The sequence below is a fragment of the Hyperolius riggenbachi genome, chromosome 12, assembly GCF_040937935.1.
Source record: "Hyperolius riggenbachi isolate aHypRig1 chromosome 12, aHypRig1.pri, whole genome shotgun sequence".
In the NCBI taxonomy this organism is placed as follows: Eukaryota; Metazoa; Chordata; class Amphibia; order Anura; family Hyperoliidae; genus Hyperolius; species Hyperolius riggenbachi.
Genome location: NC_090657.1, coordinates 112,589,700 through 112,609,437, shown reverse-complemented (window position 1 = coordinate 112,609,437; position 19,738 = coordinate 112,589,700). Strand labels below are relative to the sequence as shown.

Here is a 19,738-nt window from a genome sequence, read left to right as displayed (position 1 = left end):
GTTGTTTGCAGGCAGCATATGGTTTACTGATAACACCGGAAGAACACTGCCTGTTAAAGCGGATCCGAGATGAAAAACTAACTATAACAAGTAACTTGTCTATACATCTTATCTAAAGTTTAGATAGTTTACACAGCAAATCTAGCTGCAAAAAACTAACTCTAACAAGTAACTTGTCTATACATCTTATCTAAAGTTTAGATAGTTTACACAGCAAATCTAGCTGCAAACAGCTTTAATAGAAAATGATTATTTCTTTCTGTGATACAATGACAGCAGCCATGTTGTTTGTAAACATTACACACAGGCAGGCTTATCTGTATTTTGTGCAAAAAAACCTAATCCCCCCTCCTCCTCCCTCCTGCCTCTGAAATCAATGGCTAGTAACACCTCCTCCTCCTCCTCCTCCTGCCCTGCCTGAGCTCCCATGAGCCCTTGCTACTGCCAAGGCTCTCTGAAAACCTGTGGGCGTGGTTTATTTAGTTTATAGGGAATGAGGGCTCGTTTCCACTAGAGCGGCGTGCGTCTCGCAGACGCACGCCGGCACTGAGCGGGTGGGCGGGATCGCAGGCAAATCCCATGAACCGTGCCATGCACGGCTATGGGATTTGTAGCCTCCGCCGCAAATTCTGCGGGGGGTTCTGGCCGAATCGCTCCCGCAAGCGATTCGGCCGCGGCGCCATTATCCCCTATGGCAGCGTTTCCCCGTGCGATTCATGTGCGGGGAAACGCTGCGGAATCGATAGTGGAAACGGGCCCTTAGAGTATTAAAACAAAAAAGTATTTGGCTTGAGGAATGCCCTATAAACAATAGGAAAGGAACCCAATCATGCAATGAGTAAAAGTTCACCTCGGATCCACTTTAAGACAAAGACAAAACACTTATATATCGCTTTTCTCCTGGCGGACTCAAAGTGCCAGACCTGCAGTCACTAGGACGCGCTCTATAGGCAGTAGCAGTGTTAGGGAGACTTGCCTAAAGTCTCCTGCTGAATAGGTGCTGGCTTACTAGACAGGCAGAGCAGAGATTCGAACCCTGGTCTCCCATGTCAGAGGCAGAGCCCTTAACCATTACACTATCCAGCCACCTTACACTATCCAGCCACTTGCGAGTTAACAGGCACGTTGCTATGGTAGCGCAAAGCATAAAACGGAGGGCAGTGTGTCATATCAAATAAAAAAAAAAAGAGAAGTTTTAAATCAGGATGATACCATTTATTGGCTAACTAAAAATAAATAAAAATAAGCAAGCTTTCGGCCTTGCAACCTTCGTCGGGCTTATATCCTGTTAGTTTGTAAGCTGGTGGTACAGACAGCTTTATACATGCAACATCTAAAGGGAAAACAGGTATTTTTTTCAAGCATAGATACATGTCATTAAGATGCCTTAATTCAAACAGACCATCTAAATGGGGTTAAAGGTTGTTAGCTGAGATAAGGATCCTTGTTTACTCCATGCTCACAGACCTGGGATTAGGATTGACCCAGAGGTATCGTAAATTCTTAGTTCACAAGTACAGCTAGAATGGCTGAGAAAGTTCAAATATCATCTGTTTGAATTAAGGCATCTTAATGACATGTATTTATGCTTGAAAAATAATATATACATCCTTGACGTCTTGAATGCTTGGGGTAGTAGGGTATATCCATCTGTTAAAGATGGCTTTACGGGCAGCAGCAACAGAAAGATGTAAAAGGTCAGGTTGTTTGGACACCTTTTAAGAGCCAGTAGGAGCAGGGATGCTGCCATGGAACAGATAGAGCACAGGATCCTTGTCATGGTTACCGCAAATAACCAGTTCACCCCCAAGGGTTTTTACCCTAACGGACCAGAGCAATTTTCACCTTTCAGCGCTCCTCCCTTTCATTCACCAATAACTTTTTCACTACGTATCACAGCAAATTGATCAATACCTTGTTTTTATTGCCGCTAAATAGGCTTTTTGGAGGCGATATTTATTTTCAGTAATACCTTTTCTTTTTATGCATTTTAAAGGGAAAAACAAGGAAAAAAATGAAAAAATACACGATTTCTCCATTTTCATCCCCTATAGTTTTAAAAGACAACTTTACTTACGGTAACGTCTTTTCCGGTAGTCAGGAGGACAGCACCCCTGGATGAGACTTGTCTCTCTCCCCACCGTGGACAGGAACTGCAAAAGAACAAATTTGCATAAGCAACAGGCAGCTTGCTATATAAGCCACTTACTTTGCTGCTATACCTCAGTTAATATAAAAGATAATACGGACACTAAAATGCTTATACAAACCTCTGATGCTCCACCCAAAAAGGGCGGGTTGTAGGGGTGCTGTCCTCCTGACTACCGGAAAAGACGTTACCGTAAGTAAAGTTGTCTTTCCCGGATCGTCACTCGGACAGCACCCCTGGATGAGACGATATACTAGAGATCAGGTTTAGGGCGGGACCACTGCTTGCAGAACCTTCCTTCCAAAGGATAAATCTGTGCTTGCAGATACATTGAGTCGATAATGTTTTACAAAGGTGTTATGACTCGACCATGTTGCAGCTCTGCATATCTGCTCAATGGAGGCCCCTGCCCTCTCTGCCCATGAAGTAGAAATGCCTCTCGTAGAATGAGCTCTGACCGAGGATGTTAATGTCTTCCCCTGCACCTGGTATGCTGCTACAATTGCCTGTTTGATCCAGCGCGCTAAGGTTGTCTTGGAAGCTCTATTTCCTTTTGTCTTCCCAGCAAATAGGACAAACATTGCGTCTGACTTTCTCCAAGAATTAGACCTTTCCAAATACTGTAATAGACTCCTTCTTACATCCAGTAGATGTAGTCTCTTCTCTTTATCATTTGTTGGATTTTCACAAAATGATGGGATATATATTTCTTGGTTCCTGTGGAAAGAAGAAACAACTTTCGTTAGAAATGCTGCGTCCGGACGTAATGTTACTCTATCCTCTGAAATAACACAGTACGGCTCTTTTATGGATAGCGCTTGTAGCTCTCCTATCCTTCTTGCTGTAGTAATAGCTATAAGAAATATGGTCTTTAATGTCAGGAATTTGTCCGATACCTGAGATAAAGGTTCAAATGGAGACTCACATAATCCCTGTAATACCACATTAAGATCCCAAGCAGGTATTCTTGATCTTACAGATGGCTTTAGTCTCTTTAACGCCTGAAAAAAACGGATAATATAGTCTTCCTGTGCTAATTTTCTTTCCAGAAACACACTTAATGCTGAAACCTGAACCTTCAGAGTACTAATACTGAGGCCCTTCTTATAGCCACACTGTAAGAATTCCAAAACTGATCTAAGTGATCTATTGTTGAAAGATCTGTTAGTGCACCAGTCATTAAAGACTCTCCATGCCTTCTGGTAAATTACTCTAGTTACCTTCTTTCTACTATTGAGCAATGTCTCTGCAAGACCATCTGAGAACCCCTTGGATTTCAGTATTACCCACTCAGGTTCCAGGCTGATAGGTGAAGTAGACTCAGATCTGGATGCAACACTGGGCCCTGCGATAACAAGTCCTGCATCAGCGGTAGGACTATTGGCTCTGATATTGCTAGAGATTGAAGTAATGTGAACCAAGGACGTTTGGGCCACAATGGGGCAATCAATATGACCCTTGCTTTGTCCTGAATGATCTTCTTCAATACTCTTGAAAGTAATGGAATTGGCGGAAAGGCATACATCATCATGTTGCCCCAACTTATCGAGAACGCATCCACTGCCCAAGGAGAATCCTCCTGATACAGGGCACAAAATCTTTGACATTTTGAGTTCTTTTTCCTGGCGAATAGATCCAGTTCTGGACATCCCCATTGAGAACTTATCATCTGAAAAGCCCTTGGGTTGAGTGACCATTCGTTCTGGTCTAACTTCTCCCTGCTTAGATAATCCGCCACCTGGTTTGATGTCCCCTTTAGATGACGTGCCTGTAACGATCTGACATTGTTCTCTGACCAAAACATAATTTTTGATGTTTGCTTCCATAACATCTGACTCTTCGTGCCTCCCTGTCTGTTTAAAAAGGCTACTACCGCTGTTGTCGGATTTTATCATCACATGTGTTCCTTTGATCTGATCCCTGAAGTGTAACAGTGCCCTCCATACTGCTTCTAGCTCTCTGCTGTTCGATGACCTTGAGCTCATCTGTACAGACCATTGTCCCTGAGCCGGAAGAGCATCCAAATGTGCTCCCCAACCCCATAAACTGGCATCTGTTGTGATTATGCTTTGATCTGGGTACTTCCATAAACGGCCTGTCGAAAGATGAACTCGATGCTGCCACCAAAGCAGGGATACTTTTATGTTGTGAGGGATAGGGATCCTCTTGTCCAATACCGTAAGGCTCCTGTTCCATGATCTGAGTATCCATAACTGCAGAACCCTTGCGTGGAATTGTCCCCACTGTACTGCGGGAAATGAGGCTGTTGAGATGACGGATGGATGGGTAGGTGAAGGTATGCATCCTTGAGATCTAGGGAGGCAAGAAAATCGTTTTTCTGCAAGAGATGAATCACAGATTTTATATTGTCCATCCTGAACTTTCTGTATTTTACATTTAGATTTAAGCTCTTCAGGTTCAGAATGAACCGGTAAGATCCCTGCGGCTTTTTCACCAGAAACACTGTAGAATAGAACCCTTTTTCTCTCTGACAACTTGGGACATATCTTATTACCCCCTTGTCTAGTAGGGATAGGACCTCGTTCTGTAATGCCTGACATCTTGTTTGGTCTTGTGGTTGGGGAGTAATGCAAAACCTCAGAGGAGGATGCTGATTGAATTCGATCCGGTATCCCTCTGATACAATCTTTAGCAGCCACTGACTTGTAAACCGAGGCTGCCATTCCTCTAAAAAATTTGCAACCCTCCCCCCCACTGGAATTATGGCGTCATTGCTTATCCTGCCTTTTGGCCGGATTAAAGTTGGGTTTTGATTTCTGTGGTCTGTATGGAGCCCAACGCTTACCCTTGGAGGACTTGGAGTCCTGCTCTGACCTGTTAGGGGGACGAAATGGCCGCTTATACTGGAATGGTCTTTTCTTCTCTGGAAAATTTTTCTTTCTATCTGAAGTTCTATCTAGTGTATCATCCAACTTGGATCCAAACAGAAGCCCACCTTCACATGGTATTCCGCACAATTTAGATTTTGAGGCATTATCACCACTCCAAGTTTTAACCCATATGCCTCTTCTAGCTGAGTTAACCAAGGCAGTTGTTCTAGCCGTAAGCTTAACAGTGTCATCCGATGCATCCACCATATAATTGGAGGCATTTAAAACCTTAGGAAAGTCATTAAGAATTTCGTCTCGAGGAACCCCAGAAGCAATTTTATCTTGCATTTCTATTAGCCATGATCTTAATGATCTGCTCACTGCAGTGGAGGCTACTGCGGGTTTAAAAGTCAAGGAAGAGGATTCCCATGCTCTACGCAGAAGGTTGTCCATCTTTTTGTCAATTGGGTCTTTCAGACTACCAAAGTCTTCAAATAATAAATCCGTTTTCTTTGACACCCTTGAAAAAGATGGGTCCAACCTAGGCGGAGGGCCCCAAAATCCCTGGTCCTCCGGAGAGAAAGGGATCTAGGCCAAAAGGCTCGCTTCTCAGGGTTATCCCATTCCTTCTTAATCATACCCTTTAGGGTGGAATGAACTGGGATAAACTGAGGCTGGGGATCCGCCAAAGTTTTGTACATCTCATCCAAAGGTGTCAAAGACTTTTTCTCTGTCTTGATACCCATTGTATCATACATAGCCCCCAATAAATCTTTCATTAAATCAGTTGAGAAAGCAAATTTTGATTTGTCAACATTAGAGACCTCCTCTTCCATATCTGATGGTTGATCTAACTCAGAAATCTCTCCCTCAGATAATTCAGAACCTTCTATTTCACTCTCTCTTCTACGCTTAGATCCGGAGGGACCCGGCTGGGGCAAATTCAGAACAGGGGATGCCGGAACAACAACTGTAGGCACTGAATCCATATTTCCACTAGTTCCTGGAACATCAGAAGGAACTATAGACTGTGAAGCAATGGCAGAGTCTTTAATCTCTTTAATTGCTGAAGACATCTCAGATCTCATCCAGCCCATTAAATCTTTAAATATGACAGGTGATTCATCCTTAACAACCTTCTCTGTACAATTCTGACATAACTTCTTAGAGGATGATGAAGAAAAACGATTGTTACAAATTGCACACTTCTTCTCAGACCTGCTTGACCCATGCTGACCGGATTGAGCAGCAGATTTGTCAGTTTTATCACTTTTATCAGATTTGTCCGACTTGTCATGTTTTTTAGGCTACAAAAAAACACAAACAAGGAACAAATATTACTAGAGGTTCCATAGTAAATAATAATAACAAGCAGGAGTATTTCAGATACCACATCTACTTGCCAGAGAGGGGTCTTGTCCAGACTTAGTAGACTGCAAAGGAGCTGAACCTAAAGCGTCCTCCATGACTTCCAGTAACATCTGAGTCATGGACTCACCTCCAAATAAATACCTCTAACAGACCCAGCTGATAACACTTAATGCCGCCCCTGCCGCATAAATTATGCAAATCAGCTCACATACCTTAAATAATCAGCCTAGGCTGATTCCCTCTCACCGCCGCGGCCCTGCCGCCTGATTGGCCCGGCGTCTTGATGTAATTACAATCAGCTGTTCCGCTGATTCACCTTTCTCCGCCGCGGCCCCTGCCGCTCTGCAGACCTCAGATCACGCGGGACGCCAGCACGTGACTACTTCCGGGTAAAGCGGAAGTGACCTCTTCATGCGCGCGCCTGCGTGCATAACACCGCTGCCTTCCTTGGAGAAGCCTCCCATTCGCTGCAGGACTCCCCACTGATCACTGCTCAGCTCTAATGGGAGTCCTGCTACACGCTGCCCCTGCCGACTGACATGGATGGCACCCTGGAGACCTCTCCCTTTGTTCCGTCAGGGACAGGAAACTATACTGAGGTATAGCAGCAAAGTAAGTGGCTTATATAGCAGGCTGCCTGTTGCTTATGCAAATTTGTTCTTTTGCAGTTCCTGTCCACGGTGGGGAGGGAGACAAGTCTCATCCAGGGGTGCTGTCCGAGTGACGATCCGGGAAATAAACACTGCTAATGTGCATAAAACACACACATTTTATCTGCCTATTTGTCCTGGTTATCACAATATATAAATTATGTCCCTAGTGCAAAGTATGGTGACAATATATTATTTGGAAATAAAGGTGTATTTTTCCTATGTTGTGTTTTTGTTTTCTCATTGCATACTACCAATGAATTCAAGCCCTTATTTGCAAATATAACAGTAGTTCACCCTCATAGCATATATATTTTAAAAGCTGAGTCCCTAAGGTAACTATTTATGCATTCGGTTTTCAATTCTGTCACTTTTGGTGTTTTTTACAAGTGTTTTATTTTGGTACAGAGTATATGGAAATAACACAGTTTTATTGCTTCTCATTCAGTTTGCCAAAAAACAAAAATCAAATGACATATGCATAATCTCTCAAACACCCCAAATTCTCTTCTCTTGCTTGTCACGGTTAAAATGATACCCTATACACATCATCAGATAGTGTTTTGGCCACATAATACACTGTTAATCATAAGCAGCGCCAATGTATTTTCCAAGGCCATTTTTTGCACCAGAAACAATACAGTCATTCTTTCCTAGCAAAACCCCTGGTGTCTCAGAACATTGGATATAGGTCATAAATGATACCATTCTGAAAACTAGAGAACCAGACCTACTCAAATATACATATTTTGTAACATTTGCACTTTTGCGGTTTTGCTGAAATTGCACCGTAACTTAGAAAATTGAATTTTTTTACTTTGGCACAAAAAAACAATTCAAATGACATATGCATAATCTCTCAAACACCCCAAATTCTCTTCTCTTGCTTGTCACGGTTAAAAATGATACCCTACACACATCATCAGATAGTGTTTTGGCCACATAATACACTGTTAATCATGAGCAGCGCCAATGTACTTTTAAGGCCCTTTTTTACCAAATGCAACAATGTAATTCTTTCTTCTCAAAGCCCCAGGAGTGTAAGACCATTCAATAAAAGACACAAATGTTACCATTCTGAAAACTAGAGACTCAGGCCTACTCAGTTGCAAATAGAATAATTTAAGTGAGGCCTAAATCACTATCCATAACATGAATGACAGATACATTGGAACTCACTATTGCAGGTCTAGCAGGATGGAGAAAGGCCAGAGGTCATACGCCAAGGCAAGCCAGTGGTCAGAAGATGGGGGGTGGTCTGCAGAGTAAAGTCTTGTGGCGAACACTCTCGCCTTGCAGCAGCAAGTCCAAATGGGAAAAAACTATTTGCAGGTTGTAGGAGTCTTGGGTTTCCTCTAAGCTTCTGGGTTTCCTCCCACACCCCCAAAAAAGGTGGTAATGTTAACTAGTGGTAATTGTGAGCTCCTTTGAGGGACAGTAAGTGGCAAATAAAAGTAGAGAGGAAAAAGTCCAGTGAAAATTTAGGGTAATGAAGAAGGAAAAAAAAAAAAAAAAAAGTCTAATAGCTGCTGAGGGTATGGTATGCCTCAAAGCAGCCGGCAACGCAGAGTCCCGGCTGTGAGGGGCACTTTGGGCAGTGGTATCTGCTGTCTTTCCGCCTCTTGTGCTTGGTGCACATCCGGCATCGCTTCTGTGGCTTCGCCTTAATTGGGTTAGGTGGGATCAGGGCAGGAAAAGGTTTTCCCCTTAGGCGAACTGCGCCATCCAGTTGCATTGGATTGAATTCCTCCATAAGGTTGATGCTTTCATTGATCAGCGATCTCAAAGCTTGTCGCATAAACGGGAGGTAGCTGTCACCGTGGCATTTCTTTTTATAAAGCACAAATGCGTTGTGCATGGCCATCTGCAGGAGGTAAAAAAAAAAAAAAAAAAAAAAAAAAAAAACTTTTTTGTACCAGGCCCTCTTTTTTTTAAAAAAAAAAGTAGTAGGAGAGCATTTGGTCCGCAAGATCCACCGCACCCATATTTTTTGTGTAGTCGACCAATGCCATTGGCTTCTCGATGCGCTCTCTGGAGGTTGTGACAGGAACCACTTCTTCATTGTGAATGGAAGTCAGGACCATTACGTCTCTCTTGTCCCTGAATTTTATAGCCAGGAGCTCACCACTTCTGAGACTGTGTGTTTCCCCTTTCGATAATTTTTTATTAACCACCTGTGGTGGGAGGCCTTTGCGGTTTGGCCTCACTGTCCCACAGGCACCAGTCTCTGCAGAATATAAAAATTTGAAAAGGGGAATGCTGGTGTAGAAGTTATCCACGTACAAATGATAGCCTTGGTGGAGGAGTGGGTTGGCTAGTTCCACCACAATTTTCCCACTGGTTGGCATGTATGGTGGGCACCCAGCTGGTTGCAAATGGCTATCTTTGCCCTCATACAGGAAAAAAGAATAGGTGTAGCCAGTGCTGCTCTCACATAGTTTATAAAATTTTATCCCATACTTGGCAGCCTTACTTGGAATGTATTGTTTTATCCCTAATCTGCCATGGAAGGGTAGGAGGGATTCATCCACTGCAACCTCTCTCTCTGGGGTGTACACCTCGCTAAATTTTGTACTGAGGTGGGTGAGGATGGGCCTCAGCTTAAAAAGCTTGTCATGGCCAGGATCACCTTTGGGGACATTGTCCGAATTGTCGGCAAAGTGCAGGCACTTCATAAGAGCCTCATAGCGCTGCCTGCTCATGGAAGCTGGAAACAGGGGTGTTGCGTGCATAAAGTCCTTAGACCAGTACAGTCTTATTTCTGGCTGTTGGAGTATACCCATGTGTAGTGTTAGGGCCAGAAACACCTTTAGCTCAGGTATGGTGGTTGGCTCCCATTTCTCAGCCAAATAGCAGGTGGGCTTCTGGGCAATATACTGCTGCGCAAACAAATTAGTTTGCTCCACAATGTGCTGCAGCAAATCATCACCCACAAAGAGCTGGAAGAAGTCAGCAGGCCCGAAGTTGTCAGTGGGCACTAATATTTCGCTTGCCCCTGTAAAAGGCGGGATGTTGGGTGCTACAAGGTTAGCGGGTGACCAGGTGCCCCGAATTATGTCCTCAGGTACCGGTGGGCGTACCTGCCTTTGCCTGGCTCCCTTTCGGCCTCTGCTGCTAGCTGCAGCAGTGCTACCCACTGAGCCCCCTGCGGTGGCATCTGAAGGGCCCTGGACAGTGGTTCCCCTCTGGCCTGTGCTGCTAGCTGCAGCTGGGCTACCCACCGAGCCCCCTGCGGTGGATTCTGAAGGGCCCTCACCAGTGGACTCATCATCCCTCCTGAAGCGGCGAGATGGCTGCCCAACGCTCTCTGAACTGTCAGAATCTGACTCAGAGCTGCTGCTCGTTGGGTGCCATTCGCTCCCTGAATCGTCCCCACTGCTGCTGCTCTGCTGGAGGAAGGCGGCTGCCTCCTCAACAGAATACAGTCTCCTCGTCATAGTAAGCAAAGGGGATAGATAGATAGATAGATAGATAGATGGATAGATAGATGGATAGATAGATGGGAGGGATGGATGGATGGATGGGATAGACAGACAGATCGATCGATCAACCGAGCAATTGATCAATAACAGAAAGATTTTTTTTTTTTTTTTTTTTTTTTTTTTTTTTATGAAGATGAAAAAAAGGATATAGATAGAAAGAAAGTATAGATAGAAATATCAGAGAAAGGGTAAAAGAGGGGTGAAGAAGTACAGAAAAGTACTAAGAAGTACTAAAAAGTACTAAAATAAAACAGAAAATCAGTAAATGGCAAAGGAGGGGGAGGATAAGGGGTTAATAAAAAAGTATGGGGATAAAATTTTATTTAAAAATATAAAAAATCCTACCACAATCACAGTCTTTCTCCCTCACAGCTGTCACCTCTGAATGCTGATTGACAGCAGTCTGAGGTGACAGATGAGCTGGGAGGGAGAAAGCAACTTTGTTTACAGACACTACAGGACAGATCATTGTTACTGGCTTGTAACAATGATCTGCCTTGTTACTGGCACTTGATTGGCCCAGGGACCATGTGATTCCCTGGTCCAATCACCAAGCCGCGGGACCCGACGTGCGCGCGCAGCGGGAGCGTGCCCGCTCGCACACAGCAGCAGAGTTACAATGTAACTTATTAAAACGTCCTGTTGCCATTAATAGCGGCGAACATGACGTTTTAATGCGTTACATTGTCCCTAAATGGTTAAGATGCTTGATCCCGAAACCTAGAAATTTAGGGACATTGCCAAATGCAATGGACCATATCTGCCTTGGGGAATTTTTATTTGGAACATTCGGGTAGGTATCCCTGAATATCTCCAGGTTTCGTTAATTATAATTTTCCTATTGGTCTCAAGACCTTCGAGAATCTATTTCTCTAAAAGCGGGGTTGAGAAGTAATTACTCCATTGTTTCATATTCGTATGGGCTAATTTTGGGGCATATAAATGGAGAAGTCCACTATGTAACGAGGAAAGGGAAAGTCTCTCGGTTTCAGGTTTCAAGAAAAAGATCAAAAGGGGTGATTTTTGTGAGGCAGATGTCCACTAAATGTGACTGTACGTAGGATCTGATCTGGCCATATGCTAGGAAATCAGTTTTTGGGATGTCCCATACTCTGCGAAGTTCGATCAGTTTACACCATCCTTTTTCTCTAAAATTGAAGAGTTGGCTGAGTTTAGCTACCCCCTTATCCTCCCATCTAAGGAAAAAGAGTTATGCTGCACCCCCAGAGCAAATTCAGGAGTGCCCCAGGTGGCGTATATTTGGAAATTTTCCAGGGTAAATGGAACAATTGCCTGGTTTCTTTCCAGGAGTCTACATTATCTTTGATCACTAATATGTGGGTTTTTTTAATCTACAGTCACACGTTTTATTTTTAAAACTATAATGGCTGAAAACTGAGAAAAAAAATAATGTCAATTTTTTTCTTCTTATTTCTGTTAAAATGCATATAAAATAAAATTATTGTTAGCCAAATGTACCTCACAAAGAAAAACAAAACAAAACCTAGGCTACCTGATCCGAGGTGTTGGGCGGATCAGGTAGCTGCCATCCTCACAGCTCCATTGGCCTGCTAGGGCCCACTTTCGTGACCTCTAGATCACGATGCTGGAAGGAGAGAGATCTCTATCTCCCAGCCTGCAGGGAGGCACGGGAACGGCAGTGAGTGCGGGCAGGTAGAGAGAACTGCCCAATGGCAGCTCTGGAAAGCCTACATAAACTAGTGGGCAACTGAGTAGGGAATTCCTCTCCTCCCATTGCCCTCAGAGATTGCGACAAGTATTGCCGCTAATTTGGGGGGGGGGGGCTGGGAGTATAGCACGGTGGTGGGACACACACAGAGGCATGTCATGAAGCAGAGAACATGCCTCTGTCCCATCTGCCACACACACACACACCGCCTAAGGTTCTCTGAAGTAATGAAAACATTACTAAAAAAACAACAACAAGACAAACAAAACAAAAACACTTATTTTCTAAGTTCAACAACCCACCTTTATTTAAGAATCAAATATCATCACCATGAGTTGTGATAGGAACATTATGTTTTATGAACCTTATTATGTATTGTGAAAAACAGGAAAAATTTGCCAAATAAAATTTGTTGTCTTTATCTACAGTAGCACATATTTTTAAACTGTAATAGGTAAAAACTGAGAAATTATGCATTTTTTCTTCTTTTTCACATTAAATTGCATTGAAAACAAAATCATTCTTTGGAAAATATACTGCCCAATGAAAGCTTAGATTGTCTTGAAAAAAACAAAACAAACTATGAATATTTAATTTATAGGTTATATGTAGAGACACAGTTATTGTTTAATTAAATAGAGACATAGCTAAAACGTCTGAGCTGCTCCAGTCCATAAGGAGAAAACAAGCTCTAGATGCTAAGTGGTTAAATTGTTGACTTACACATTCAAGCAGATAGACTGCTTCCTCAGGTAGCAGATATTGTCTTCCATCTTCAGAGAAACCCATCGTCTGCCAAAATTTGCCCTACACAGAAAAGTAAGGGCGCTAAATTAATTGTGTGTGCAGTAAATGGGTGCATATTAAATTAAAATTCTTAACATAACCACATTTAAACGCTACACAAAATGATTAGGCAGTGAGATAAGAGGTACTGTATGTTATTAGTACCAGCACAGATGTGAGAATAATGGACTATAAACACCTTAAAAAAAAGCTTTTGTACCCATCTAGAAGGCTTTTGCAAAGACAGCAAAAAGGGTAAAGGAAAACACCAATCAAGGAACAAAGAAGTGTATTACAATATACTAAGAAACGTGGTGATCTAGTGCAGCTGTAGTGTCAGGGAAATTAAGGATAAGAAACGTGGTGATCTAGTGCAGCTGTAGTGTCAGGGAAATTAAGGATAAGAAACGTGGTGATCTAGTGCAGCTGTAGTGTCAGGGAAATTAAAGATCTTTTAAAAAAAATAAAAAAAAACTTTGTGGAGCGCATGCGCGCGGCGAACTGAGATGGCTGCTTAATCTCAGCGCTGCGTGACACCGGGAAGATTTTTAGCTGATAACACCACTTCAGCTGCGCTAACACTCTCGCTGTCGGCACCTACTGCCAGGGGAAGATCTGCAGCACACCCCGAGCTATGGCCCAAAGCACCAGGACCAGAACTGGGACGAAAGGGCAGCAACATAAGGCTGGAGCGGAGGAACCTAAGATGGCGCCCGCTACCTCCCCAGAACATGAGGCTGACATCAGCCCTACGGACGAGCTGGAGGGAAGCTCACAAACTTTACTTATAGACAACCCCTCCTCGCCCGCTGAACAGGTCACCTTGGAGGAGCTAAGATCCATCATCCGAGAGGAGGTGACTGGAGCAACGAAGCAGTTAGGAAATGAGCTGTTGCACGAGATCAGACTGCTGGGCCACAGGGTCGCCGCTACAGAAGACCGTCTAGACAAGGTCACTACAGTCTTAGAGGGGCATGAAGAGGACATAAGCTCTATTCAATCCGAGGTACGTGACCTGCATAATAAATGGGAGGACTGGGAGAATAGATCCCGCAGAGAAAATATCAGAATCAGGGGGATCCCAGAATCGGTGCAAGATCTCCAGGGGTTCGTTACAGCACTCTTTCAGGAGCTCCTTCCCAACATCCCTATAGAGCAGCTGGAAATGGACCGCGTCCACAGAGCACTCTCCCGCCCCAGCCCCAATGGCCCCCCGCGGGACATTATACTGAAATTGCATCACTACCTCTCTAAGGAGAAGCTCATGCACGCCGCAAGAAATAAAAACGACCTGTCCTTTCAGGGCCATACCTACCAACTTTATGCCGACCTCGCCCCCGCAACGCTGATAAAACGCAGGGAAATGCGCCCATATTTGAAAATTCTGAGAAATAAGGAGATCCGTTATCATTGGGGCTTTCCCTTCCAGCTTGTTTTTACATGGCAAGACCAGCAGCATATAGCACGAGACCTCGATGAAATTCAGGATTGCTTCCGCTCTCTCGGATTTGCCCTCCCGCCACCAGAAGCCAAGGAGAAGAAAGCTAAGCCTCCAGACAGCACCCCAAATCGGAGCCCCGACAAGTCTACTCCTCCTAAAGAGCAGCGTGCCCGCATAAACCGTTCGCAAATCTTAAAACAACTTTCCCAGGAGGTGTTCCAGAAGGTATCCTGAGATTGCATCTTCAAGCATAAGTTTACTCCCTCCCTTCTCACCATTTGCCCTGGCGGCCTTCTGTTTGGCGTTATTCCGGTTAGGCCTAGCCAGACGCACGAAATGGGTTCACTGAAGTTACCTGTATGTTTCAAATGTTCACTTTAAACTGACTGTTATGGTTTTGGTTTATCACTACCCGTGATTACGTTCTTTTAGTGAGATCTGGAGCTGATCTAGAGACCTGCGCTAATATGCTGACTCTGAACTTTAGAAGAAGCTATGGACTGCAGCAGCCGACCGTTAGATCCTGGGCAACAAGGAGTTATGCAAGTAAACTGCGGGATACAATGTCCCTTATTTTTCTTTCTGGGTCTTTTTGTTTTTATCAAGAGACACACCTTTAAAATGTCATACGTAACCCCTTCTCCTCTAATGTGTAAAGCACTCCAAGTACCCTCTGCTTAGTTGCATATGTCCCCATGTTACAGTAGCCTCCCAATTATCCCTCCCCCCTTCCCTTTCCCCTTTCCCCCCCTACCCATCCCCTCCCTCCCTGATAGTACCGGAGGTTATAGTTACTGTTATTGCTAAAGCTGCACACCTGCACTCACTGCCTGGCTCTTTTTCTTTATAAAGGCAGCGCATACTGTTAATTCTGATAAGCTAATTATTTCTTATATATGGAAAAGAATGAATGTCTGATGGATGTAACCAGCCCACACATTTCTTTTATCGGGTACACCCTACTAAGCTCTTCCACCAACACTGCTACTTGCAGGATGGCACACGAGCGGACCCTAACATATTCTCACATGTTTCTATCAAAAAGGAGGCTTCACTTGGGGCTTTCCCCATAGTCAGTTCGCCCCTGAACACCTACTGGAGTGCTGGTTTCAGAAGTCAGGCATTTATTAATGTGATAAGTATTATGCAATATTTTAGTATGTTCTTCATACATCTCTAATACCTTATTATTGGCCACGTTAGGAGCCCATTATCTAGCCATCTGAGGGCTTGTTATCGGCCCGGTTACCTGCCCCTAGATCTCCCCTCTGTCCCCCTTCACTTTTGATACCACTCTTCAGTTGCAGCGGTGTTTAATAATTCCCACGCTATATGTAGCCTTCCCGTCACACCATGTGCTCCACCTTTGCACCCAATGGGTACCATTTACTTGATGCCCCATGGGAGCAAACCGATGCCTTTGAGCATCCCACCTTACATACAGAGGGTTTTCCTTTTTCTGGAGGCCCTCTTCTTTCTTCTATTCTTCTCTCTTTTCTTCCCCCCCTCACACTGCTTTCTTTTCTTCTCCCCTCTTGACACGGATGGTCTGCCTGATCAAACCTGTACTAAGGGCCCCACGACCTTTAGGATGCATCCACAATATGACCTTAATACTATCCACATAACATGGCGTTAAACCTAATTTCTCTAAATGTTCAGGGGTTTAACTCCCCTAATAAGCGGTCCAAAGCTTTTTCCTTTTTCCGTGCTAAGCACGCAGACATCATATGTCTCCAGGAGACACATTTTCAGGCATCATACACCCCAAAATACCTACATAATACCTTCCCACAATTTTATACTGCTAATGCTGCCACAAAACAAAGAGGAATTCTCATAGCATTTAGGCGCTCTGTCAACTTCATATGCCACAAGGAAATTAAAGATGCGAGTGGCAGATACCTTATTCTCCTGGGTACTATACAAGATAATGAGGTTACTATAGTGTCTTACTATGCTCCCAACACTAACCAGCTCCCCTTCCTTAGAAACCTACTAGATCTCATATCCACGCATGCCAATGGCACAGTAATTGTCACTGGAGATTCCAACCTCTGCCTCCGCCCACACTTAGACAAAGATAACCCAGCTCATACAACACCCTCTGTGGCTGACATCCGCAATGCTAAACAATTTGAACGCCTGATACAGACTGCTTCTCTGGCAGATTGCTGGAGAGAAATGCACCCCACCAAGAGGGAATACACTTTTTATTCCAACCCCCACAATATGCAATCCCGCATTGACCACTGCTTTATCGGCACGTCCCTGCTCCCCAATTTGATAACTGCTGGAATTATCCCTGTCCCATGGTCTGACCATAATGCTGTCTCTATTAAACTTACCTCAATCATTATTAGACAACCGACATTTAAATGGAAGCTCAATCAATCCCTCCTATCTGACCCTGCGATTGTGATCACCCTGGAAAACCACTTAAAGGAGTACTTCTCTCATAATTCCGGTTCTGGGGATGTGCCCGACTACACTGTCTGGGAGGCGCATAAGGCTGTCCTGCGAGGACACCTTATCAGCATAGCCTCAAACAGGAAAAAAAAGAGGATGCAGGATCAGTTGATTTTGGAGCGGGCATATGCTGATGCAGTGGAACAATACAACAGAGACCCTGTCCCAAAAAATAAGCAAGTCCTCTTTAAAGCCGAGGAAGCTCTTAATCTCTTCCTCACAAGTGCAGCCGAAAAGCAACTCAGATGGAGCAAATACAAATTCTATGTAAACTGTAACAAGCCCTCTTCCATGTTTGCGCAAAAACTGCGGCAGTTAGACCCCCATTTTAAAGCTGTTAAACTACGCACAGGACATAATACCCACACCTGCAATCCTGTAAGAATCGCTGACATTTTTCAAAAGGGCCTTACAAAAGTATATCAGCAACCTCCAAAAGCTAATGACATACTCAGGAATAATTTACTTAGCTCTCTCCCGTTGCCCCCTGTCCCGGAGGAAATGCGCCAGCACTTAGACCGCCCTATTACCGAGGAGGAAGTTCTCCTTTCTATAAAATCGCTTAAAATTAACAAAGTACCAGGCCCGGATGGCTTCTCCGCCCTTTACTTTAGGAAATTCGCTGAGATACTCTCGGGCCCCTTAGTTAAAGCTTTTAATAGCATTCTTGAGGGCAACCTCCCGGGAACTGAATCTTTAATGGCAGGCATAAGCATGGTCCCGAAACCTGGCACAGACCCCACTATATGGTCTAATTATAGGCCTATATCTTTACTAAATGTGGATATTAAAATATTGGCCAAAACTTTGGCAACTAGACTGAATGCGGTCATCAACAACCTGGTGGGACTGGACCAGGTGGGTTTCATGCCGCGCAGACAGGCAGGAGATAGTATCAGGAGAATTTTACACCTAATCTCATCTGCTTCTAGCAGTGGTACTCCCATGATGCTGCTGTCCTTAGACATTCAAAAAGCATTTGACACAGTGTCATGGGACTACTTGTTCACTCTCCTCCAGACTTGGGGCTTCGGTCCTAATATAGTGGCTTGGCTCAGGGCTCTCTACCGTTCACCCACAGCATTCGTCCAATATGGCGGACACAGGTCGCCAGTATTCTCTATACAGAGGGGCACTCGCCAGGGGTGCCCCCTCTCCCCCCTTTTATTCGCCTTAGCTATGGAACCGCTGGCGATCATGATCAATCGCCATGAAGGGGTTGGGGGGGTGCCATTGGCCGGCCAATCTCACAAATTATGTTTGTATGCGGACGATGTCATCCTCACTATCACGGACCCTCAGGCCTCCATTGCCAACTTAGCTGACATGTTGCTCGACTTTGAAGACATCTCTGGGTTAAAAATCAACAGTACTAAGTCCAAAGCCCTCAATGTATCTCTCCCGCCAGCTGATGTAGCTAAACTACAGGCTTCCTGTGAATTTTCCTGGGAGCCTGTGAAATTAAAATATCTAGGTATCTACCTCACCAGCTGTTATAAAGATATGTTTAATGCAAATTACCCTAACCTCTTTCGTGAGATCACACAATTGCTAGAGTGCTGGAAACGTTATGCTATCTCCTGGATAGGCCGAATAGTCGCCACCAAAATGATCATTTTGCCTAAATTGCTTTATGCATTCAGAGTCCTTCCAGTACACATTCCTCCTTCCTTCCTTAGGAAGATACAATCTTCCATGCTATCTTTTATCTGGAAGGGCTCGGGACCAAGAATAGCTAGAGCAACACTGTACAGGCTGCAGGCGGATGGAGGCCTGGGGGTCCCTAACATAGCTGAGTACTATGGAGCCTCTCAGGTATCTCAACTAGCAACATGGTTTGTTGAATCCAATCCCCCTCTGTGGTGCACGATAGAGAAGGCACTATGCCATCCAATCGCCCTCCGAAATTTATTGTGGCTTGAAACACAGCAAGGAAATAAAATAAAGGATCCAATTATCTCTCACTCCCTAAAAATATGGAACCACATAAAGAAAAGGGGCAGCTTGATGTCACCTCATTTGCCCCTTCTCTCTTTTTTGGGTCACCCGTCCTTCTCCCCGGGATTATATAATCACTCAGTGTACGAGTGGTGGCAGCAAAACAACCTCACAGTAATCTACAATTTAGTTACGGACTGCACGGTTAAAACATTTGCTTCGCTAAAGGAGCACAGACAGATCCCTGACTCTGAATTTTTCAGATACCTACAAATCTCCCACTTTGTACGCAAAGTGTTGAACCGCCGGTCATCATTACTGACCAGGACATGTTTCGAGCACGTGTGCTTTACAGATCCCACCTCCCCGGGCCTTATTTCGCTGATATATAGATGTGTACTTTCCCCAACCCCCTTGCCTAAACCACAATATATTTTGAAGTGGGAGCAAGACTTAGCTGCGAACATTGAAGTAGAGGACCTGGACGATATGTGGAAGTTTTCCCCAAGATGTTCTATTAGCGCATCCTTGGTTGAAACACAATATAAAGTTCTACTACGGTGGTACTTAACGCCGGATCGTCTGGCAAAGTTCCAGCCAGGAACTTCGGGCTTCTGCTTTAGGGGCTGCCGACAACCAGGCACTTACCTGCACATTTGGTGGCAATGCCCTAAGGTGCGTAGGTTTTGGATTAGAATATATCAGGTCATTTACTCCATCTTCCAGCAACAAGTTCCTAAGCTACCACAAATAGCCTTGCTGGGCATACGGCCCCCAGGCCTGTCCGCTCCTAAATACAAACTACTCCAGCATATACTCCTGGCAGCAAAAAGAGTTATAGCCCGTTCGTGGAAAACTCCCTCTTTGGCTTTCGACATCTTCAAATCATACTTGAGCTCTGCACTATGCTTTGATAGGATGAAGGCCATCC

General features: G+C 44.3%; 1 protein-coding gene across 2 annotated transcripts in view; it reads right to left on the bottom strand.

The window, feature by feature from the left end:
* Positions 1–19,738, bottom strand: part of TSEN54 (tRNA splicing endonuclease subunit 54) — a 130,388-nt gene that overhangs the window by 78,918 nt on the left and 31,732 nt on the right. For both annotated transcript variants that reach the window (XR_011025328.1, XM_068263609.1), the window contains exon 5: positions 12,897–12,980. Coding sequence is in view for 1 of the 2 variants with exons in the window: in XM_068263609.1 (XP_068119710.1) it covers positions 12,897–12,980 (84 nt within the window). In the remaining variant the exon portion in view is untranslated. The remainder of the gene's footprint in view (positions 1–12,896; positions 12,981–19,738) is intronic.